At 35.6% G+C, this 25580-nt stretch overlaps 1 protein-coding gene across 1 annotated transcript in view; it reads right to left on the bottom strand.

Moving 5' to 3' along the window:
• BOLL (boule homolog, RNA binding protein) overlaps window positions 1-25580 on the bottom strand; it is a gene marked incomplete at both ends in the record, with an annotated part of 68252 nt that continues 42672 nt past the window's right edge. The window contains one exon of the mRNA XM_082657962.1: window positions 1-159. Coding sequence (XP_082514088.1) covers window positions 1-159 — 159 coding nt within the window. The remainder of the gene's footprint in view (window positions 160-25580) is intronic.

Raw genomic sequence — 25580 nt, 5'->3', positions numbered from 1 at the left:
CTACTTAACAGAATCAGTAGAGGAAGGTGGAGTAAGAATTGAATCCTCTGCTCTGAAATCTTTTCTAGGATGAAAGTGTGGGCTTCGAGAATATCGAGGTTTCAAACCTACAGATGAAGGTTGAGAAAAGCTTCTTCTCACAGAATGTAACCATGGTTCCTATTAAGAGATTTAAAGAAAATAATGGTTTTAATGCACTTTAAATGGCTCTTATTTTATTATTACCTAAGGGGAAGATTTAAAAAATAATATTAACTGGTCCTGCATTCTGAGGAGAGAAGGTGTACTTTAGGAAATTCCCACTAGGAAGAGTAGGTTACCTTATAACCTACTGCTAGACAGGGAGGCATCTTAGGGCTATAAAAAAGACTCACTACAAAGGATCTGAGAATAGCCACATCAAATGGTATTTCTAAATTATTAGGTTATACTTCCTTCTTTGTGCCAGCCCTGAACTTTGGTAAAGATTTGTTAAAAAAAAAAAAAGATTTAGGTACTTAAGTGATATACAAAATTAGAAGGCAGATCCTATGGTTGAGAAAGTGACTAACTAGAGAAAATCAGGTAATTATTAATAAACTTTTGTGTTAATAGAGTGACATCCTACTGTTAAGTAAAACTTCCATGTATAGAATAAGTCCCAACACATGATTTTTATTTCATTCACTGCTGAACATAAGGATTGCTGGAGATACTGCTTTTCTCAATGCACTTGAGAATAGGAAAATGTTAGCTAAGGCATCTCTAATGACTAAATGCCTACTTCAGAGCATCAGTGTTTAGACAAATCCTTTTGTCTAAAAAAAATCTCATCATTTGCTCTGCCTGCTTTAGATGATTTGAGTTTAAATATTGTGATTCAAGAAGAATGTATCAAGGAGCCAAGTTTATCTCATAAAGCTGAATAAAACACTGGAGGTAGCATGTAGGCTAAATCAATTGCCCAGCTTGAATGTGACAACAGATATCGTACAAGTGTTCTAGTAGTTCTTCTAAAAACTAGCAATTTATATTTAGTTCAGGGAAATGAACTAAAGCTTCTAAGATAAGCCCCATTTCTCTAAAGAGGCATGGTTGATTACCTATTGTACTTTCCAGGATTTGGGCATATATGCCATTCTTTTGACTTAAGACTGAGCATGTCTACTAACAATTTAGTAGAAACAATTTACCAATGCTAGAATAGTTAACAGGAGTAAGTCATAAAAACAATGGGTAATATTTTAATGGCATATCAGACCCTAGATGCTTCTAGGGTTTAAAATGTTTTAAATTGTGCAGTTACACAAAGAGTTTACTGTATCACTTAAGGATACTTTGTGAAGGTACAAAATAGTCTCCTAACCAGAAAAGAAACATTTATATAGTATTGTAAAATAAGTTAAAAGATAGTTACCAAAGTAAGTGTTGTGAGAAAATTCATTTCAGTGACATTAAGCTATATTTAACTGTGGGCACTGTTAGAATTTTTGAGCTAAGGAGACTTCAGTAGGCAATTATGATAGTGATCCATTTGTCTTGGAATCACACATTTTATCAGTATAAAAAGTAGCATGAGTTTGGTACTTGTCATTAGGATGTAAAAAAAGATAACTAAACAAGAATAACCCTTACCCCAAATAGCAAACACTACATGGAGGGTCTGTACAAAGACTGATAAATGCCTATATTGCAGTTACTAGCAAGAAGAATGGAAAGGAAGAAGAAAAGCAACCAAAGGTTCATTTGTTTTTGTTGGTGGACTTTATGTTCTCAAAAACATGTGGAAATGTGCCACGTTCCCAAAATATAGAGTAGATGGCACTACCTATAGGTGGGTATCTTTTGCTCTCAGAGGGATTAAAGTTTTTCTGGTATACTTAGAAGGCTTTTCTCACCTTGTGTTCCTTATGTTTCTCAGAGTGCTGAATTGCACAACACTTTTAAAGAAAAATTTTGACCAACAATCTAAAAAATTAAATTCTAGGGTAATTCTATTACTCCTGTTTTGGTTGGGAAACTGTTCACACTTAGGTTACTTGATAAAAGCATGATTAAACAGTTTCAGGTTTATTACAATTTATTTATTTTAGAATTGAAATAGTTTTTGATCCTGACTCCAAGATGATTAAGGGATTAGAATAGACATCTTATTTGTGTCTTAAGATTTAATTTTAATGATTCAACGATAGATGGTCTATAACTCTTGAATAAGACAAAAATTATTTCTGAAAAATATTGTGTTCTCTAAGGATCTTCTCAGGTCCCCACCCAACCACTTCCCACTTGCCTCCTTACAGGTGACAATTAGTAATCAGAAGTTCGAGGTTCTATCACTTAATAGTAATGTCATCTTTGGCAATTTTCTTAACCTTTCTAAGCCTCACTTCTCTTGTAAAAAGTTGCCTGATTATGTCACAAAAATATTGAGTGGATAAAATGAGATTATGTGAAGTGCTCGTAAATTTTAAGGTGCTATATAAATATGAGGTGTTATTCTTAGAAAAATATAGTAAGCAAAAACGTGGTATTCTAAGCATGATTTTATAGCAGATTATCATCAACATCAACAAAGTTAAGGCAGTTTTTATAAGGAATGTTATCATGGACTTTAAACAATCTTCAGTGACTAAACCGAAGCTTTTCTTTAGAACTACCTAGAAATTATATAGCAAATTTAGTTACACAGGTTAAGTTACCAATATTTTACGACTAACATTGTAAGGCTATTCCACAGTTGTAGACCCTGTAGTCCTTAGGTTATATGATTCTATGATTTCATGTTTATAACACAGGGAAACAGGCTTATTATACCTAAACATAATTCAGTTTATGTATATAGCTGTGTCAATGGCTAAGCCAGAAACCATAAAGCTTCAAGGGTTAAAGTAATAGAAGAGTTCACACCTATTCCTTATGGCTTAATGTCTTTCAGACTATATTTTTTGATCCTAGTTTAATATTACCTTAATTTTTTTAATGTATTAATAGGGTTACCTACATTCTGATTTCCTGGGGACAGTCTAGGTTTATGCCTTTTGTAATATTAGAATTTAAGTTTTGAAAAATAGCCTTTGAATAGAATGATTTAATGGATTTATTAATGTGATAAACTTCTTTGTTGGTCAATAAGTACATATTTAAAAAATTATGTAATTTAAATTATTTTTGGTGTCCCCTTTCAAGTGTCCTGATTTGAATGATAAACATATAATTTAGTAAGAACTTGGAGCAGAGATGAGCAAAGTCAAGAACTTTCTGACTACTACAAGGAGCAGAAGTGAAAATGGAACTTGATATGATTGATAAAACATCAGAGGATCTTGTCTATAGGTAAATGGCTTTCATTTGTATAAGATAATCAAATCAAGTCTGTCTGCTGCTCATCAATGAAGGTGGGAGTGAGATTCAAGAGGAAATAAGTGCTAGAGACAAGGACTCATAATTCTGAATCCATATAATCATATTTCAGAGAAGGTTAAGCTGATATTCATATTGGAACTTGACAAGTTGCTGAGAATGTAATTATCTCTGAGAAAAGATGAAGTTACATTCTTACACCTGACTCTATTCAGACAGACTCTAATGACAAGCTTGTCTTATTAGAACAAACTGTATTTATTAACAATAGAGACAAGAGTCTTGAAACTGCATGACCAGAGATTAAATCATGTCAGTGAATACTATATTGTTGGCTACCTTTACCTAGAGTGTATAAAGATGTTTGGTTTGAAGGATGTTTAATAAAGAAAATAGACCAACTGGATGATTTACATGAAGAGATGATCTTTAGAGTGAATTTTGGATATTTTCCCCAATAATTCATCATTTAGAAGAAAATAAGGGAAGCTGAATTCTCTGTAATGGGTATACAAAATTTAAGCAAAGGTGATGATGATTTAGAAAGTAATTTTCAAGAAGCAAGTGAATGGATTAAAAAGTTTTTAACTTCAAAAGTACAAATCTGGGGCTTCCCTGGTGGCGCAGTGGTTGCGAGTCCGCCTGCCGATGCAGGGGACGCGGGTTCGTGCCCCGGTCCGGGAGGATCCCACATGCCGCAGAGCGGCTGGGCCCGTGAGCCATGGCCGCTCAGCCTGCGCGTCCGGAGCCTGTGCTCCACAATGGGAGAGGCCACAACAGTGAGAGGCCCGCATACCGCAAAAAAAACACAAACAAACAAACAAAAAAACCCAAATCTGTTAAACTACAAAGCAAAATGTCTGTATTTCATTATCTAGGGTTATACTTATGAGAGCCATTGAGGAAACAGGACAGCCCATTTGAAATCTAGTAAGATACAGATTTACAAAAAGATGAATATTAACTAACATCCTGTTTTTTTCTTTTTTAAATTTTCTTATTTTTTATACAGAAGGTTCTTATTAGTCATCCATTTTATACACATCAGTGTATACATGTCAATCCCAATCTCCCATTCATCACACCACCACCCCTGCCCGCCGCTGCTTCCCCCCTTGGTGTCCATACGTTTTTTCTCTACTTCTGTGTCTCAATTTCTGCTCTGCAAACTGGTTCATCTGTACCATTTTCTAGGTTCCACACATATGCGTTAATATACAATATTTCTTTCGTTTTGTTTTATTTTGCGGTACGTGGGCCTCTCACTGTTGTGACCTCTCCCGTTGTAGAGCACAGGCTCCGGACGCACAGGCTCAGCGGCATGTGGGATCTTCCCAGACTGGGGCACGAACCCGTGTCCCCTGCATCAGCAGGCGGACTCTCAACCACTGTGCCACCAGGGAAGCCATGATATTTATATTTCTGTTTCTGACTTAACTTCACTCTGTGTGACAGTCTCTAGATGCATCCACGTCTCTACAAATGACCCAATTTTGTTCCTTTTTATGGCTGAGTAATATTCCATTGTATATATGGGCCACATATTCTTTATCCATTTGTCTGTCAGTGGGCATTTAGGTTGCTTCCATGACCTGTCTATTGTAAATAGTGCTGCAATGAACATTGGGGTGCACGTGTCTTTTTGAATTATGGTTTTCTCTGGGTATATGCCCAGTAGTGGGATTGCTGGGTCATATGGTAATTCTAATTTTAGTTTTTTAAGGAACCTCCATACTGTTCTCCATAGTGGCTGTATCAATTTTCATTCCCACCAACACTGCAAGAGGGTTCCCTTCTCTCCACATCCTCTCCAGCATTTGTTGTTTGTAGATTTTCTGATGGTGCCCATTCTAACTGGTATGAGGTGATACCTCATTGTAGTTTTGATTTGCATTTATCTAATAATTAGTGATGTTGAGCAGCTTTTCATGTGCTTCTTGGCCATCTGTATGTCTTCTTTGGAGAAATGTCTATTTAGGTCTTCTGCTCAGTTTTGGATTGGGTTGTTTGTTTTTTGTAATATTGAGATGCATGAGCTGTTTATATATTTTGGAGATTAATCCTTTGTCCACAGATTCATTTGCAAATATTTTCTCCCATTCTGAGGGTTGCTTTTCATCTTGTTTATGGTTTCCTTTGCTGTGCAAAAGCTTTGAAGTTTCATTAGGTCCCATTTGTTTATTTTTGTTTTTATTTCCATTACTCTAGGAGGTGGATCAAAAAAGATCTTGCTGTGATTTATGTCAAAGAGTGTTCTTCCTATGTTTTCCTCTAAGAGTTTTATAGTGCCTGGCCTTACATTTAGGTCTCTAATCCATTTTGAGTTTATTTTTCTGTATGGTGTTAGGGAGTGTTTTAATTTCATTCTTTTGCATGTAGCTGTCCAGTTTTCCCAGCACCGCTTATTGAAGAGACTGTCTTTTCTCTATTGTATATCCTTGCCTCCTTTGTCATAGATTAGTTGACCATAGTTGCGTGGGTTTATCTCTGGGCTTTCTATCCTGTTCCATGGATCTATATTTCTGTTTTCGTGCCAGTACCATATTGGCTTGATTACTGTAGCTTTGTAGTATAGTCTGAAGTTAGGGTGTCTGATTCCTCCAGCTCCGTTTTTTTCCCTCAAGATTGCTTTGGCTATTCGGGGTCTTTTGTGTCTCCATACAAATTTTAAGATTTTGTGTTCCAGTTCTGTAAAAAAGGCCATTGGTAATTTAAAAGGGATTGCACTGAATCTGTAGAATGCTTTGGGTAGTAGAGTCATTTTCACAATATTGATTCTTCCAATCCAGGAACATGGTATATCTCTCCATCTGTTGGTATCATCTTTAATTTCTTTCATCAGTGTCTTATAGTTTTCTGCATACAGCTCTTTTGTCTCCCTAGGTAGGTTTATTCCTAGGTATTTTATTCTTTTTGTTGAAGTGGTAAATGGGAGTGTTTCCTTATTTTCTAGTTCAGATTTTTCATCATTAGTGTATTTCTGTGCATTAATTTTGTATCCTGCAACTTTACCAAATTCACTGATTAGCTCTTGTGGATTTCTGGTGGCACTTTTAGGATTCTCTATGTATAATATCATGTCATCTGCAAACAGTGACAGTTTTACTTCTTCTTTTCCAATTTGTATTCCTTTTATTTCTTTTTCTTCTCTGCCGTGGCTAGGACTTCCAAAACTATGTTGAATAGTAGTGGTGAGAGTGGACTTCCTTGTCTTGTCCCTGATCTTAGAGGAAATGCTTTCAGTTTTTCACCATTGAGAATGATGTTTCCTGTGGGTTTGTCATATATGGCCTTTATTATGTTGAAGTAGCTTCCCTCTTTGCCCAGTTTCTGGAGAGTTTTTATTATAAATGGGTGTTGAATTTTGTCAAAAGCTTTTTCTGCATGTATTGAGATGATCATATTTTTTTTTTTTTTTTTTTTGCGGTACGCAGGCCTCTCACTGTTGTGGCCTCTCCCATTGCGGAGCAACAGGCTCCGGATGCGTAGGCTCAGTGGCCATGGCTCACAGGCCCAGCCGCTCCACGGCATGTGGGATCCTCCCGGACTGGGGCACGAATCCGTGTCCCCTGCATTGGCAGGTGGACTCTCAACCACTGCGCCACCTGGGAAGCCATTTGCCTCCATTCTTTTTCCAAGGTCCTGGATCATCTTCACTATCATTCTGAATTCTTTTTCTGGAAGATTGCCTATCTCCATTTCGTTTAGTTGTTTTTCTGGTGTTTTATCTTTTTCCTCCATCTGGTACATAGCCCTCTGCCTTTTCATCTTGTCTGTCTTTCTGTGATTGTGGTTTTTGTTCCACAGGCTGCAGGATTGTAGTTCTTCTTGCTTCTGCTGTCTGCCCTCTGGTCAACTCTCATCATTTCTAATTTCATCTGATCTTTAGGAATTAGACACAAACATAACTGTGGTTGATCATCATCTTTCAAAGTTTCCTTTTATAATGTTTATAATACATAAAGCAAAAGAAAGAAAAGGATAAAACATTCCACGTTCAAGCAAAAGCTATCCTGGTTCTCTCTTTTTTTTTCATACTTCCAAAGTGCTCACTCTGTTATTATTAGGAAGCATTGTGAACAATATGGAGCTTTAAGAGTACCAATGGGGGGGTGCTTCCCTGGAGGCACAGTGGTTAAGAATCCGCCTGCCAATGCAGGGGACACGGGTTCGAGCCCTGATCCAGGAAGATCCCACATGCCGCAGAGCAACTAAGCCCATGTGCCACAACTACTGAAGCCTGTGTGCCTAGAGATCATGCTCCGGAACAAGGGAAGCCACCGCAATGAGAAGCCCGCGCACCAGAACGAAGAGTAGCCCCTGCTCGCTGCAACTAGAGAAAGCCCGCGTGCAGCAATGAAGACCCAATCCAGCTAAAAAAAAAAAAAAAAGAAAAAAGGAGTACCAACGGGAGCTTCCCTGGTGGTGCAGTGGTTAAGAATCCTCCTGTCAATGCAGGGGACACGGGTTCGAGCCCTGGTTCAGGAAGATCCCACATGCCGCGGAGCAACTATGCCCGTGTGCCACAACTACTGAACCTGTGCTCTAGAGCTTGTGAGCCACAACTACTGAGCCCGTGTGCCACAACTACTGAAGCTTGTGTGTCTAGAGCCCATGCTCCGAAACAGGAGATGCCACTGCAATGAGAAGCTCGTGCACCACAATGAAGAGTAGCCCTCCCTCGCTGCAACTAGAGAAAGCCCGAGCACAGACATGAAGACCCAATGCAGCCAAAAAAAAGAAAAAAAGAGTACCAAAGGGTTCAGAAATGGAAGAAGGAAGGAAGCTGTGAAAACCAAGAATGACATTCTCTTAAGTATGAATTAGCTACTTGTAAGCTGGATTCCTTAAGCCAAAACATCGTTCCCATATTGCTTGAATTTTTTCATGTTACATTATACTGTTGGAAATTCTACTAAATTGGATTGAGTGTTTGCATTAACTAACATTCTCTTTATTCTTAGGGAAGTCAAGGAGGAGAAAGATCCTTTTTTCTCCCTTTCTTTTATTCCGCAAATCTAGAATTCAGGTTAGTATTATTAGATTACGTACTTAGCCCAATATTGACATCTTTTCTGGGACTATCTTGTGAATTTAAATATCATCAGTAATATGGTTGGAATTTGGCAAAACTCTTCCAAAATTAAGTATGCTTGATTGCTTTCTTTTCTTTCATTTTAGAGCCATATTTGAAAATGAAAGCAGAGGTGACAGTGTACATATAATGACTACATAGAAAATATACTTAAGCTCTATCATTTTCAGTCAATGAAAATTAATTAGGGGCTTCCCTGGTGGCGCAGTGGTTAATAATCCACCTGCCAATGCAGGGGACATGGGTTCGAGCCCTGGTCCGGGAAGATCACACATGCTGCGGAGCAACTAAGCCTGTGCACCACAACTACTGAGCCTGTGCTCTAGAGCCTGTGAGCCACAACTACTGAAGCCCACGTGCCTAGAGCCTGTGCTTCGCAACAAGAGGAGCCACCACAATGAGAAGCCTGCGCACCGCAATGAAGAGTTAGCCCCTGTTCGCGGCAACTAGAGAAAGCCTACATGTAGCAATGAAGACCCAACGCAGCCATAAAAAGACAGGAGAGCATGCATTAAAAAAAAATGTTTGTCTGAAAGAAAAAAAAGAAAATTAATTGAATTGGGTGGATAAGAAAAGACTCAGGGTCCCTAAAAATTTGGAGAAATTCTATCCAAAATAGAAAATAGAGGTCCTCAGAATGCTAAGAGCCAGAAGGGGGAAAGCCAGATGGAGGGGGAGGTCTTTCTCATGGCTAGCACACTCAGTTTCTTTTTTTTTTTTTAATTGATTCAAACATCAAGGATATGGTACTTGGCAAACAAGTTGGAAAAGAGATATTCAGGTGAATAGACAGTGAATTGTTTCCAGGTTGAAAGAGTACAACTGGTAGGCTTAGGGAATTCAAGGGACAGGAAGAATATATAGTTGACTATTGAACGACATACAGGTTTGAACTGTGAGGCTCCATTGGTAGGTGGATTTTTTTCAATAAATAACTACAGTACTAATCCACCATAGGTTGAATTTACAGATAAGGAACAAGGGAGGAACCATGGATACAGAATGGTGGATATGGAGGGCCATAATTATGCATTATACTCAGGGTGTGTGTGTGTGTGTGTGTCGGTGTCCCTAATCCCCGTGTTGTTTAAGGGTTAATTGTAGTTTGATTTTTCACTTGTAATTTTCCAAAGGGAAAACTGCAAAACACTGAAACCTATTAAAGACAAAGGCCTAGAGAGAATGCAACAAAATCTGTTGATGGTAAGTAATGGGAGGAAAATAAATGCTAAGAACTTTGAGACATTTCCTTTGAAGCCTTTGTACTTGAGTCACTTTAAATAACAAAATAACACAAAAGAACTACCATTTCCTGAAAAGTGTTATTTTCCCCAGGAAAGAAAAACTCCCAGAGATGTATTTTACCCTCTCTATTCCACAAAAAAAGAAATGAAGAAAAAAGTTAGAGTCTAATAAAAAAACCTCTTTTTAGAAATTCTCTCTTTAAGCCTAAGAGCATACTGGAATTTTGTAGGTACATACATCCCAAAGGAGTGTGAGGATCTAGGGTCCCCTCAGTTTCCTCTGATGAGGAACAAAAACCAACAAATAAGAGGGCTGAATTGAGGAAAAGACTCTTAGCAGGGGAGGAAGAGAAGGACTTTAGTCCCTGTGTATAGAGAGGTGGCTTCTAACACCCCTTCTTTCCAAAGGGGAGAAAGTGCACAACGATATTTATGACTTATATCACCTATAGAGAAGTACTGAATGACCATTACTCATGGGTACACACCTTGACAGAAATGCAAAACTGAGGTTAACATACTAGCTTCACTAAGAAAATTATGCACCAAAATACGAGTAAATAATCAAGTATTGGCTTCTTTTGACTAATAAATACATACCAAATGAGGAAAACTGACAAATCAGTAAATGGAAAATTTTAAAATTACATGTTTTAAAAATAAGTCAGATGTCAATATGGTATCACTCACTAGCCTAAGTAAAATGTCTTAATGACTATTCATACTGTTACTATGTATCTTTACTTTGATAGATTCAGGCTTGTCATTATATTAGTTGATACTATTTTAGGCACCATGCCTAAAAAAGAATGATAAAATGGGAAATCCTTAATCTGTTATTTCACTAGTTTGAAATCTACACCTTCTATTTTATATCTGTGGATCCTCACAGGTCAGAAAGCAGGTAACATCAAGATAACCATGAATCTTGTATATAGAAAACTGAAGAAGGATTATGTCACATGGAAAGGAGAAATAATGACAATGTTAAATAAATGATCTTGAATGGTACTTGATTTCTGAGAGGAACCAGGAGGATGCAGAAAATATTAGCAAATTTATGCAATACATAAAAGCAGAGAGACAGAAACACACATAGCAGGTCCAACAACAGCAATAACTGTAGCTGTTAATCAGAGAGTAGTATTCAACATGCAAGTACAGAAGCTGATAGCATAGTTTTAGGAATTTATATACAGGAATGAAAATATGGAATAGGGTTGAAAGAAACAGTACCAAAGATGAATATTATATCCATCCTTTGTGTATAATTTGGCTCTTTCCCCCTGAAGTCTATAGGGATTTCATAGTACATTTTAGTCGAAGTATAGGTTCAGGGTCCAGCAATTTACTATTATAACAATAGGGCATGTTGAAGCATGATATCAACGTTGAATTGGATGCCCTCCTAAAATTTTTTCTAGTCCTTTGATTCTATATTTTAATACTATTGAAGCACTACTTCTGGAAAAAATACAAAGAATTTTTGTGTGACCCCGATTCATTATTTTATAGTTAAATATAGCATAAATCCAGGAAACACACTCCTAACATATGGGAGTTATCATGTATAAACGTGTTTGAAAATAATGTACTGCCATTATTGGCAGAAATTTATAAAGCAATGTTATAAACTAAATCATACATCTTTTTCTAAGCTATCCTGATAACTCAGCTGAGAGGAAGTTAAAGTCTTAATTTTCCAAGATGCTTTATCTTTTGACATGCTACCATCTTTCTATCTCTGATTGTATTAGTGGTTTTAGGAAAATAGGTTGCAAATTTATTACCTTGTGCTTCTGGTACAGGGACTAATAATGTATTACCCATTTCATTCTAAAACAGAGTGAACTGCAGCTGTCTTAAGATTGGCTTTTCAAAATGGGTACTAAGTAAGTAAAAACTTCGTTTCAAATTTACCTATAGGAGATATACTACAGGGAATTCTGCCAGGGAATTAGGACTCGGAGCTTTCACTGTTGTGGCCCAGGTTCGATCCCTGGTAGGGGAAGTAAGATCCCACAAGCCTCACGGCGCTGGCAAAAAAAAACCCCAAAAGACAAAAAAACAAAAAACCTACAGAAAGGAAAAAAATAAAATGAGCTTTATGTAGTATATGTCGGGAGAATTTTCATCCTCCTAATCTGTTTTTAGAAAAACATGTTTGGGCTATCAAGCTAGGCCATGAAGAAGGTTGATGATATCCTCCATATATTTAGGTTTCAATAAATTCTACAGTTTTGATTAGCTTCTCAAAATAAAGCTAAATTCTAAGAAAGTCTATATGTATGAATTATATATGCACGTATATATATAAAATATGTACGTGTGTATGCATATTATGTATATATATTAGATGTGTGCATACATATAATCTATATAGCTCTGTAGAAAAACATGCCTGGGTATGCATAATTATCAAAATTCCTTATCCAGTAATACATCATTAATTTTTATTAACAGTCCAGGATTTGTTTAGCATCATGTTTAACATTTTGAAAATCAAGACATTAATTTTTTTTGTTCTCAAGGATAGTACTATTAAAAGAAGATCTCTAACACTGGTAGTTAATAATTTTTCTTACAGAACAAAAAACTTGAAATTTCATTGTGGGACTTTAGTCTTTTTACATTTCTAAAAACTGAGAGTAATTAATGTACATGGAATCCTCATATGCTGGTATATATTTCATATTCTCCTGCTGTTCTCATGAAACCATTTGACTGGCAAGCACATTCACTATGGTTTCAAAAGAAACTCCCTGTTTGACTCACGAGGAAAAACTTTGGGGTCCAAGTCTTATTATTTCTGTTGCTGAGCATGGAATATATTTGGGGATGGAAAAAGAAAGGAAGGAGATTTATTAGGGTAATGCCAATATTTATGGCTTTTCCCCTTCTTGCCTAAAATTAGGAGGTCAGTGAAAGAACTGCAAATGGATTGAAGAAGGCTTTTTTCATACTACAAATAAATTTTAGTGATAAAAACACTTACGATTTGTTCCGTAACTTTTGAACAACGGCTTCTCCTCCCCACCTATTTTCCAATTGTATAATAAGAATTGGCTTTAGAATCAGAATTTAAAGTTTTTCTTTGGTGTAAGAAATAATTTTGCTTTTTATGGAAATAATTAATTGTCCTTTTAAGAACTGATAACATATATAACTGAATATATTGGTAAAACATAAGGAAAGGTCAAAAGATTAAAACATTAAAAGAACACCAAAATATAGTAAAATATTAGTCAATGTTATGAGATCATGTCAGAGGTGAGCCTTCTTTTATCAAAACACCTCTGCTAGGTGATCCATATTATATAAAATTTGGTACCAAATGGCTTATGTTATAGGAAGGCTGGAGCATTATCTCAAATATTAGAGGAAAAATTTACTATAGTCAAATTAATCACATGAAAAGGCAAGAATACTGATCATGTTGATGGTATTTCCAATGTTTGGAAATGTTATTTAAAAAGGAGTATAAGTACTATTCAAATTCTGAAAACCATGGTAAAAGCAAAATTAAATAAGGAGTAGCAGTAACAAATAAATAAAAAAATAGACAAAAAAATGACAGAATTACAAAGTAGTAGAACTGATTCATTAAGATTAAATATGTGATAAAAGGCATGAAAGTACTAAAAATTCTATTAGAATTAGAAATGACTCTTATCCTAAATATTAAAATAAATATCAAAGAATATGAAACATAACTTCTAAAAGATTGAGAGGAAAAGAAATAACACAAAGCAGAGAAAATGAAAGATAACTCACTATTCCCAATGTGGTTATTATTTATGGAATGGATAAAACATGTTGTAGAAAATGTCACTACAGTTAGATCAACACATTAAAAAACCAACATGCCACATCCACCTAAATAATTTTGTAGAACAGCTGAAAAAGCAGATTTCATCAAATTTAGACAGCTTATAGTGGAATAAATAAGTATGGCGAGGTATTAACTAACCCTAAGTTTCACAACGGGCAGCATCTAGCCGGTTCGTTGAAGCTGGGTCTCGGCCACACAAGGATCATAGGACAAGAAATCAGTTGAGCTAGACTAGAGCTGCCCAGTTGTCTTAATAATGAATGCTCCACACTGTCTGTTAAGTAAAGAGAAAGAAAATATAGATCAGAAAACCTGAATGGGAAAAAAAAGAATAAGTTAGAATAGATGAGTGTAGGACATCCACGAACATTTACTAAATATTTGCAGAACATGTGGTACTAATAGTATTAGAGTGTTAAGAAGTGAGAGGGTAGAGATTAGGAGGGGTCCAGCACTCAGGAAAGGCTTGCTCTCTCTCTGAGAGCTTACAATCTGTTTTACACACTTTAGTCTAGTGTTACAGCATAAATGTTCCATATATAAAAATGAGAAATAGGTCAACAGAGAAACAAGTGAGTTACAACATTCCTTCTATTTTGAAAACATTATGAGGTGAGTTTTAAAAACATGTTTCTAAAAAAGGGAGTGGAGATAGGCAGAAGGCTATTTAGAAAGTTGTCTAAAACTCCAAAAGTACTCTTCAAGCTGGCATTGGTAGAACAGGCACTTAGGTACCTATGTCATAGAAAACAGAGTAATTCCATATATCTGTGTTATCCTGAGAATTTTTTTGTGCTAATGCTAGTTAGGGCCAAAGAAACAACCTAGTCCCTACCACCTTTTTGGCACTTTGAGCATAGGTCCATTCCTAATTTAGGGAACCAAGTTGTCCTATGACATATTTTTACATTTTGTATAGGCTCAAAATTTTCCATATTCCAATTACTTTAGAGAAGTACTATCTGACAGAAATTTCTATGTTGATGGAAACGTTCTATATCTACATTGTCAAATATGGTAGTCAGTAGCCACATGGGGCTATTTAGCACTTGAAATGTGGCTTCAACAAGTGGTGCTGGGAAAACTGGACAGCCACATGTAAAACAGTGAGATTAGAATATTCTCTCATATCATATACAAAAATAAACTCAAAATGGTTTAAAGATCTAAATGTAAGACATGAAACCATAAAACTCCTGTAAGAGAACATAGGTGAAACACTCTTTGACATAAATTGTAGCAATATTTTCTTGGATCAGTCTTCCAAGGCAAAAGAAGTAAAAGCAAAAATAAATAAATGGGACTTAATTAAACTGAAAGGCTTCTGCACAGCAAAGGAAACCATAAACAAAACGAAAGGACAACCTACAGGATGGGAAAAAATATTTGTAAACAATGTAACAGATAAGGGGTTAATATCCAAAATATACAAATAGCTCATCCAACTCAATATAAAAAAGAAAATCTAATCAAAAAATGGGCAGAAGACTTGAACAGACATTTTTCCAAAGAAGTCATACAGATGGCTAATAGGTACATGAAAAGATGCTCAGCATTATTAATTATTAGAGAAATGCAAATCAAAACCACAATGAGGGACCTCTCTGGTGGTGCAGTGGTTAAGAATCCGCCTGCCAATGCAGGGGACACGGCTTTGAGCCCTGGTCCAAGAAGATCCCACATGCCACGTAGCAACTAAGCCTATGTGCCACAACTACTGAGCCTGCGCTCTACTGCCCACGAGCCACAACTGCTGAGTCCACATGCTGCAACTACTGAAGCCTGTGCGCCTAGAGCCCATGCTCTGCAACAATAGAAACCGCTGCAATGAGAAACCCGTGCACTGCAAGGAAGAGTAGCCCCTGCTCGCCACAACTAGAGAAAGCCCGCGCAGCGAAAACCCAACGCAGCCAAAAAATAAATAAATAAAATAAAAAAAAATCAAATACTTTCTCATTAGAAAAAACAAAACACAGTGAGGTATTGCCTCACACCTGTCAGAATGGCCTTTATCAAGTCTACAAATAACAAATGTTGGCGAGGATGTGGAGAAAGGGGAACCCTCTTGCACTGTTGGTGGGAATGTAATTGGTGCAACCACTATGGAAAACAGTATGGAGTTTCCTTAAAAAAACTAAAAATAGCAGTACTATATGGTCCAGCAATTCCCCTCCTGGGTATATATCCAGAAAAAAAAAAAAACACTAATTTGAAAAGATACATGCACCCCAATGTTCATAGCAGCACTATTTACAATAGCCAAACAATAATCTAAATGCCCATCAATAGACAACTGGATTAAGAAGATGTGATATATATATATATATATATATATATATCACATTATACACACACACAATGGAGTATTACTCAGCCATAAAAAAGAATGAAATATTGCCAGTTGCAGCAACATGGATGGACCTAGTGAATATTATGCTTAGTGAAGTGAGTCCGACAAAGACAAATACAATATAATAGCTCTTATACGTGGAATCTAAAAAAAAAAAAATACAAATGAATGTATATAAAAAACAGAAACAGACTCACAGACATAGAAATCAAATTTGTGGTTACCAAAGGGGTGAGGGAAGGGGGAAGGGACAAATTGGGGGTATGGAATTAACAAACTACTATATATAAAATAGATAAGCAACAAGGATTTATTATACAGCACAGGGAGTTATACCCATTATCTTGTAATAACCTATAATGCAATATTATCTGCAAAAGTATTGAATCAGTATGCTGTATACCTGAAACTAAAACAATACTGTAAATTAACTATACCTCAATTGAAAACAAAATAAATGTGGCTAGTTGCAGTTGAGGAACTGAATTTTAAATTTCATTTAATTTTAATTAATTTAAAATTGGAATTAGCCTCATGTGGCTAGTGGTTACCATGTTTTGGGAACAGCATGACTCTAGGGGTTCAAACTTGTCTGGTTTGCTAAACTCTATAGACAGGCCAGGATTTCTCTGGCCTGTTCAATACTGTCTAATACCACTTACTATAATTCACTGCTGTATTCTCAGTGTCTTGAGTACTGACTAGCAAATGGTAGATGCTTGACAAATATTTGGTAAATGAATGAAAGATACTGTGGTAATATATAGCTATTCATGCCTAATCAACTTTTACTTGCAATATGCCCTGGTTCTCTCAGAAAAAAATAAGAGAAGCGAAGTTAAACTCTTCTCTGTATGTGGAATTGCTTGACTGAAGCTCAATAAGCCTAGAGAGAACAGGAGCTAACTTCATTACAGCTCAAAGAAAAAAAATATAAACAGTTGTATATGAATAATTTAGGTCGATAATTATGGGAATATTGAAGGAAGAATATGCAATGGCAAGGAATTTGGCAAGGAAGTATGTGGATAAGAGTTGATGAGAATGATAAGAGGAAAAGAAACTACAGATTAAAAAACTAAGTTCAGATTTTATGCATGACTAAAGGATAGAAACTGAAGATAGAGAAGTCTTGAAGAAATAAATATACAGTAATCTGGTTAGTCCATAATAGAGCTTAGAAAAGGGATTTGGCAGTGGAAAGAGAAATGAGTATATTATTTTTAGCAAGTTAGTGATCTGAAAAAGGACACAAAACAGTACAAATAGACCATGTGGCTTAAAGAAGTCAGAAAAAGTCACTGGTATTGTTTTGATTTCAGGGGATAAGGGAGATGGGCAAACTAAAATAAAATAAAAGAGGTGAGGATTCTGAAAATAAAATGTATGAAATTGTGTATTCATGATTTTCAGTTTGAGGAGGTAGTGACCATCCATCCAGGTGTTGTTGTTTTAGAGTTAAAATAGGGACAGAATCAAAACACTAGGGTCAGAATCACTATTAAACACTACTAAAATTCAGAAGAAAACTGGAAAACTCCCTGAGAAGACAATTTAGAGGACAAAGAGAATCATGCCATGATTAGCTGGTAAAAAAGGAAAAAATATATTTTTTGAAAGAGATACTGAAAGATCAAACAGAGTGCAAGGAGAGTCACATATAAGAATGAATAAAATTTGAGCACAGGTTAGTTGACAGTATTGTATTAAAGAGAATCTAAGAGGACAAGCACTAGGACAAGACCCTTGCGGTTTGGCTAATAATCATCAAATCTTGGCAATAAATCTTAGGTAAGTGCTTTGACTAGATCTCAGTACTGAAAGAACAGTAATTTCATGAGTGAAAAAGATACCCCTATATTCCTCCTTCATGCCTTTCCAAAACAGATAAATTTAAAATATTTTTAGTGAAGTGTGGAATACAAAATCCTATTGCTTATTATCCTGTGTCAAAGTGGGGAAAGATGTTATCCAAAAAAATTCAGGGGGCTTCCTTGGTGGTGCAGTGGTTGAGAGTCCGCCTGCCGGTGCAGGGGACACAGGTTCGTGCCCTGTCCGAGAAGATCCCACATGCCGCGGAGCGGCTGGGCCCGTGAGCCACGGCCGCTGAGCCTGTGCGTCCGGAGCCTGTGCTCCGTAACGGGAGAGGCCACAACAGTGAGAGGCCCGCGTACCGCAAAAAAAAAAAAAAAAAATTCAGGAAGCAATTCTGTAAGGTATTAAGGTTTGATGAGTTCAGTCGTGAAAGTAAAATGCTCATCCAAGTAGTATGGGTGCTACGAGGAAAGAAAATAGATTGGGTAAAAGGAGGAAAAATGTTCAAATAGAGGGAATGACAGACTCAGAATGCAAGGGAAGTGAGTGCTAAAACTAAGAATGGGAATACGTAATTGGATTGTGCCACATAATGAGACAGAGTTCCCCCTCTAAACGAAGCACAAAATTTACTCAGAATACTGTGTCAATTAGTACCTATCCTTACACATTAATTAACAAATACCTCGAATTCTCTGGTGGCCTAGTGGTTAGGATTTCGGGTTTTCACTGCTGTGACCCAGGTTAAATTCCTGGTCGGGGAACTGAGATCCTGCAAGCAGTGTGGCCAAAAAACCCCCTAAAACAGAAAAACAACCCCCCCAACCCCCCCAAATATCTCAAATTATCCTTATTCACATTTCCCCCACATTGACTAAGTATTCTGACTGGTAAGAACTTATGGACAATGTGAAATTAAATCAGTCTAGAAGCTAAGGGTCAAATAATCCATGTTAGGTTAAACATAGATCAAAAACAAATAATTAAAAATGGAAATATAATATAAATATGTATATAATATATGATATATTTTCTATAATATAAAAAAGAATGTACATATGTGTATAACTGAGTCACTTTGCTGTACAGCAAAGACTGGCACAACATTGTAAATCAACTATAGGTCAATAAAAAAATGGAAATATAACCAAAGCATTTGTACTACATTTCACATTACACTTTAAGACGGTACATGAACCTGACAGTGGGTTAACCCAAGGGTTGTAAAACTATAGCCTATAGGCTAAATCTGGCCTATCATCTGTTTTTGTAAATAAAGTTTTACTGGAACATGGTCACAGTCATTGTTTATGTCTTATCTGTGGTTGTTTTCAAGCTACAATTGCAGTGAATAGTTGAGCTAGAGACCATGTGGCCTAAAGAGCTTAAAATATTTACTATTGGACCCTTTACACAAAGTTTGTTGACCACGGGGGTTTAAACTATTCAGTCTGGAAAAAAAATTTCAGGCTGAGAACTTCTGAAAATCTTTGAAAGAAAACATTAATAAGGTGCCTTAAGAGTGTATCTACTCTATTGTGGAAATAAATTATCACTACCCTCAAATATATTGGATTCACCTTAATTAAAGTCAAAATCAGAAATTACAAGTTTAATAGAAACTTAAGAGAAACGAAGAAGCTATTGATACTAATGCTTTTGAGACTACAAAGAACAGGGATTAACTAGGTTATATATTTAGGTATATAAGAAGTACCTAAAGCACTTAAGTATTGGGACTTCCCTGGTGGTCCAGTGGCTAAGACTCCACACACCCAATGGAGGGGGCCCGGGTTCAATCCCTGGTCAGGGAACTAGATCCCACATACCGCAACTAAAAGATCCCACAGGTCGCAACTAAAAGATCCTGCTTGCCTCAACTAAAAGATCCTGCGTGCTGCAACTAAGACCCGGCGCAGCCAAATAAATAAATAAATAAACAAACAAAAAAGGAGATAAATATTAGTGCTCTACTTACCACAGTGTTTAAGTTAAATCTATACAACAGTTATTCTATGTTTTACTGTCAGAAAGTCTTTACAAAAGCACAAAGAGCTTTCTTGTAATATTAAAAAGTTTAATACTTCTTAAGGCCTTGACTTTTTAACGTTGAGACTATTAGTGTTTTTTTAATAGAAAATTACATTTGTTATAATGTTTGTTGTAGAAAGTTGTGTTTACTTAATGTGGTAAACTGTATTTGCAATATTTGGTTGGTATTATTCCTCATCAACCTACTTCCTATGTCACTGCTTATCTCGTTGAATAACCTCAACTAGTATGGAAGACTAAAAAGCTCTCTTAGAATTAGGTGAACATGTAGCTAAAGAAATTCCTCCTGTTAAAATTTATGTTACAAATGAAATAAAGTGACTCTAACACAGAGGTTAATTGTTTTTATTTTTTAAAAATGTTTGTTTTCTATATACTTATTATAGGTACAATAGAGGTCTTCATAAATAGTTAATTGTTTTTGTATATTTGTGCCATGGACTTCTTTGGTAGTCTACTGAGGCCTATGAACCCCTTCTCAGAATCATGTTTTTAAATATCTAAAATAAAATACATAAGATTATAAGGGAAACAAGCTATACTGTAATACACATATCTACAGACTCTTTAGGAGGGGATCTTCGGAGCAGATTAACTTTAAAACTCAGTGCAGAATCTTAGTATCTCTGTTCCTTGAACTCAAAGATTAAATGTAAATGATTGGCATGGTGATTATTCTATAATATCATCAAGAATCAGTATATCACACTTTTTGCTGCAAAGGTACTTAATAACATATAGACCCTCATCTTGCATACTATCATCGTTAACATTTCAAGTATAAAAAGTGACATAATATTCAGTTTGGCTCTCTTAAGGCAATCTTAGATTAGATTTTAATATTTCAGGAAAACCAAGGACAACAGTATTCAGGTCTATATATTTTCTTAAGAGCAGCAACTAACTTCTGAACTTAATTAAAAATGTAATTCCCTAATTGTTTTAGAGAATTTGATTGAGCTAGGATATACTACCATTGAAAATGTGTTAATAAGATAAAAAGTAAAGTGTGGTGATATAAATTGCCATTTATGTGGGAAAAAACAAAAACTCTCAACAATTATATAATATTATATATAAATATATAATATATACTGCATATATAGATACATGTAATATACACATATAAGGCATTATATTACCTTTTTTTAAAAAAAATATTTATTTATTTATTTGGCTGCACCAGGTCTTTTTTTTTTTAAACATCTTTATTGGGGTATAATTGCTTTACAATGGTGTGTCAGTTTCTGGTTTATAACAAAGTGAATCAGTTATACATATACATATGTCCCCATATCTCTTCCCTCTTGCCTCTCCCTCCCTCCCACCCTCCCTATCTCACCCCTCTAGGTGGTCACTATATTACCTTTTTTTAAAATTAATTTTTATTGGAGTATAGTTGATTTACAATATTGTGTTAGTTTCTGCTGTACAGCAAAGGAATCAGTTATACATATAACACATATCCACTCTTTTTTTAGATTCTATTCCCATATAGGTCATTATAGAGTATTGAGTAGAGTTCCCTGTGCTATACAGTAGGTTATATTACCTTTCTAGAAGACAGGCGTATAAAGAAAAGATTGCCATAATTATTAGCTATGAGGGACTAATGGGAAACGATTATTGACACTATTTCAATGTTTTCTTTCACACTGGGCACATCCACAACTAACTGTAGTACTTAACGTATAAAATTAATAGTTAAAGGTTCTGGGTTGAAACCTGGGTACCTTAATAATTTAAAAAAAAATGGACTTTTTTTTAGAGCTGCTTTAGGTTCACAGTGAAAATTGGGCAGAAAGTAGAGAGTTCCAATAGACTCCCTACCATCATATATGCACAACGTCCTCTATTCACATCTGGTACCAGAATGGTGCATTTGTTACATTTGATGAACCCATCATTATCACCCAAAGTCCATAGTTTACATTAGGGTTCACTCTTGGTGTTAACACATTCTATGGGTTTTGACAAATGTATGATGACATGCATCTATCATTATACTAACAGACAGAATAGTTTCACTGACCTAAAAATCCTCTGGGCTCTGCCTGTTCAACTTTCCCTCCCCACAACACCTGGCAACCACTGATCTTTTTACTGTTTCCAGTTTTGCCTTTTCCAAAATGTCATGTAATTGGAAACATACAGTATGTAGTGTTGTCAGATTATTATTTGTTTTACTTAGCAATATGCATTTAAGTTTCCTCCATGTTTTTCCATGGCTTGAAAGCTCATTTCTTCTTAGTGCTAAATAATATTCCATTGTCTGGATATACTGTTTCTCCATTCACTTACTGAAGGGCATCTTGGTTGCTTCCAAGTTTTGGCAATCATGAATAAGCCTGATATAAACATCTTTGTGCAGGGTTTTGTGTGGACATGTTTTCAGCTCACTTGGGTTAATACCTGAGAGCGCAGTTGCTAGATTCTATTGTATGAGTATAGTTAGTTTTGTAAGAAACCTAAAGTTTTGTAAGAAACTTACAAAAGTTTTGTAAGAAACCTTCTAAAGTGGCTGTACCATTTTGCATTCTTCCAGCAATGAATGAGAGTTCCTGTTCTTCCACATCCCTGCTTGCATTCAGTGCTGTCAGTATTGTGGATTTTGGCCATTCTAATGTGGGTGTAGTGTAGTGGTATCTCATTGCAGTTTTAATTTGCAATTTCCTAATGACGTATGATATTAAGCATCTCTTCAAATGCTTCTTTGCCAACTGTGTATCTTCTCTGGTGAGGTGTCCCTTAAGGCCTTTGCCCCATTTTTAAATTGGTTTGTTTTAAATTGTTTTAAAATTTCTTGTTGCGGAGTTTTAAGAATTCTTTGTATATTTTGGATAATATTCTACAAATATTTCCTCTTAGTCTGTGGCTTGTCTTCTCATTCTCTTGACACTGTCTTTCACAGAGCATAAGTTTTTCATTTTAATAAAGCCCCTGTATCAATTATTTCTCTCACGGATTATGGCTTTGGTGTTGTACCTAAAAAGTCATTGTGAAACCCAAGGTCATCTAGATTTTCTCCTATGTCGTCTTCTAGGAGTTTTATATTCTTTTTTACATTTAGGTCTGTGATCAATTTCGAGTTAATTTTTGTGAGGGGTGTAACATCTATGTTTATATTCACTTTTTTGTGTGTGGATATCCACTTGTTCTAGCATCATTTGTTGAAAAGACTACTTTTCTCCATTGTATTATATTTGCTCCTTTGTCAAAGATTAGTTGACTGTCTTTTTGTGGGCGTATATATATTTTATCTGATTTAGTTGTGTGTAGAAAAACTCAAATTCATAGACTCCTATCTTAAGTCTGGGTAATGAAAAAGTAAGCAGAAAATTACTGCTTTAATAAGATATACAAAAGATATGGAAGACATTTCTAAGTGAACCACTGATATACAGCATGGTGACTATAATTAATATTACCGTATTGTATATTTGAAAGTTGCTAAGAGAGTAGATCTTCCAAGTTCTTATCACAAGAAAAAAATTGTAACTATGTGAGGTTTTGGATGTTTAACTAGACTTATTGTGGTGATCATTTTGCAATATATACATATATTGAATCATTACATTGTCACCTGAACTAATACAATGTTATATATCAATTATATTTCATTATAAAAAATAAACATTTAATGAAGAAAAAAAGTGGACCACTGAGATATGTAATTATTTCCACGTTACATAAATTTGATATAAAAGTTATCTGTAAACTTTATTTTTAAAAATGTATAAGATTAAAAAAAGGAGAAAAAACTTAAACATGATTGTGAAGTCGAGATAATTCAAAGATGCAAAAAGCTGATGGTTTTATTATTTATTTACAAAACTACTTCTTTTATATATATATATATATATATATATATGGAATAGTACATGTGTAAGGAATAGCAAATTTCAGCTGTTTTTTTTTTTTTTTTGGTCACTTACAGTGTTCTTCTCAGATGTTCGGGGATTTTTACCTTGAGACAGTTTTCTCCTAAGGGTATTATCATCAGTTAAGATAGTAATACTTACAGGGGTAGAGAAAAATACTTAGAGGGTGGATAGTGGGCCAAACCAGTCCCAGTAGCTTGTGCTGTGGTTTGAGAAGGAGTTGGGGTGTGTCATGTCCAGACACAGAGCACTTGGCACCTTCATCTAGGCTATCTCAACCCATATGTGCCATTTTGCCATTTCAACAGGGTGAAATGAAGGATTAAATGAAGGATCCTGAAGGATGCCTGCCAGGGAGTCAATCTCTCAATAACTCTGAGAGTTAATAACTCTCAAAAATCTCTCAATAACTGTTCCACAATATTCTTCTTTGAATATACTCGTTAATGAGTTACACTCATTAGAGAATATGGCCAGTACAATTTACTGTATTTATAGAGATTTACTTTGTGACTAAAATATTATCAACTTTTAGAAATGTTCTATGGATGCTAGAAAAGAAATAGCCTTCTCATTGCAAGGCACAAAATTCAGTATGTATTATTCATATATAATATTTTTTAGGTCTTATTTATTCAAATCTGAGTTATGATCATCATATTAAAGTCTTCCATCACAGTTACGTTTCTTTCTTCTAGTATTTCTAACAGATTTACTTTATATTTTTGATGTTACATTATTAGACTTACTTATTCATTATAGATTTAAACTTTTATCACAATAAACTGGTCTTGTTTACTGCTTTTTACTTTGTTTTTTTTTTATTATTATTTTTGGCTGCATTGGGTCTTTGTTGCTGCACACAGGCTTTCTCTAGCTGCGGCGAGTGGGGGCTACCCTTCGTTGCGGTGCGAGGGCTTCTTATTGCGGTGGCTTCTCTTGTTGTGGAGCACAGGCTCTAGGCGCATGGGCTTCAGTAGTTGTGTCACACGGGCTCAGTAGTTGTGGCTCATGGGCTTAGTTGCTCCACGCCATGTGGGATCTTCTCGGACCAGGGCTTGAACCCATGTCCCCTGCATTGGCAGGCGGATTCTTAACCACTGTGCCACCAGGGAAGCCCACTGCTTTTTACTTTGAAATCTACTTTCTTATATTAATGTCATCCTGTTTTTTTTTTTCCCCTACTGTTGTTCACATTTGCCTGACATGTGTTGGCTGAAAACACTCAATCTGGTGTTCTTTGCACTTTTGAAGTTAATTTTTATCTTTATTAAAGTAATATATAAAAGTTTTGAAAGTCAAAGAGTGGTTAAAGGGTAAGAAACTACCCCTCCCCTGCCACTGCACTCCTATCCTGAAATTTCACCATAATCTTCCTTTTGCAGTAATTGTGCCAAGTAGTTGGTGGACCCTTTTTTTTAGTTTTAATCTGTTTTTTTTTTTTACTGATATATAGTTGATTTACAGTATTATATTAGTTTTAGGTTTGTAACATAGTGATTCAGTATTTTTATAGAGTATACGCAAGTTGAAGTTATTATAAAACATTGGCTATATTCCCTGTGCTATACAATATATCCTTGTAGCTTATTTTATACATAGTAATTTGTACCTCCTAATCTCCCACTCCTATCTTGCCCCTCCCTTCTCCCATCTTGCCCCTCCCCTCTTCCCTCTCCCCACTGGTAACCACTAGTTTGTTTTCTATAACTGTGAGTCTGTTTTGTTATATTCATTTTTTTATTTTATTAAAAATTGTTTTTATTGGCGTATAGGTGATTTACAGTGTTGTGTTAGTTTCAGGTATACAGCAAAGTGAATCAGTTATACATATACATATATCCACTCTTTTTTTAGATTCTATTCCCATGCAGCCATTACAGAGTATTGAGTAGAGTTCCCTGTGCTATACAGTAGCTTCTTATAAGTTATCTATTTTATATATAGTAGCGTGTATATGTCAGTCCCAATC

Source organism: Grampus griseus (assembly GCF_964374135.1).
Source record: "Grampus griseus genome assembly, chromosome: 7".
Taxonomy (NCBI): Eukaryota; Metazoa; Chordata; class Mammalia; order Artiodactyla; family Delphinidae; genus Grampus; species Grampus griseus.
The sequence above is the reverse complement of the archived record's forward strand: the minus strand, read 5'-3'. Positions and strand labels throughout refer to the sequence as shown.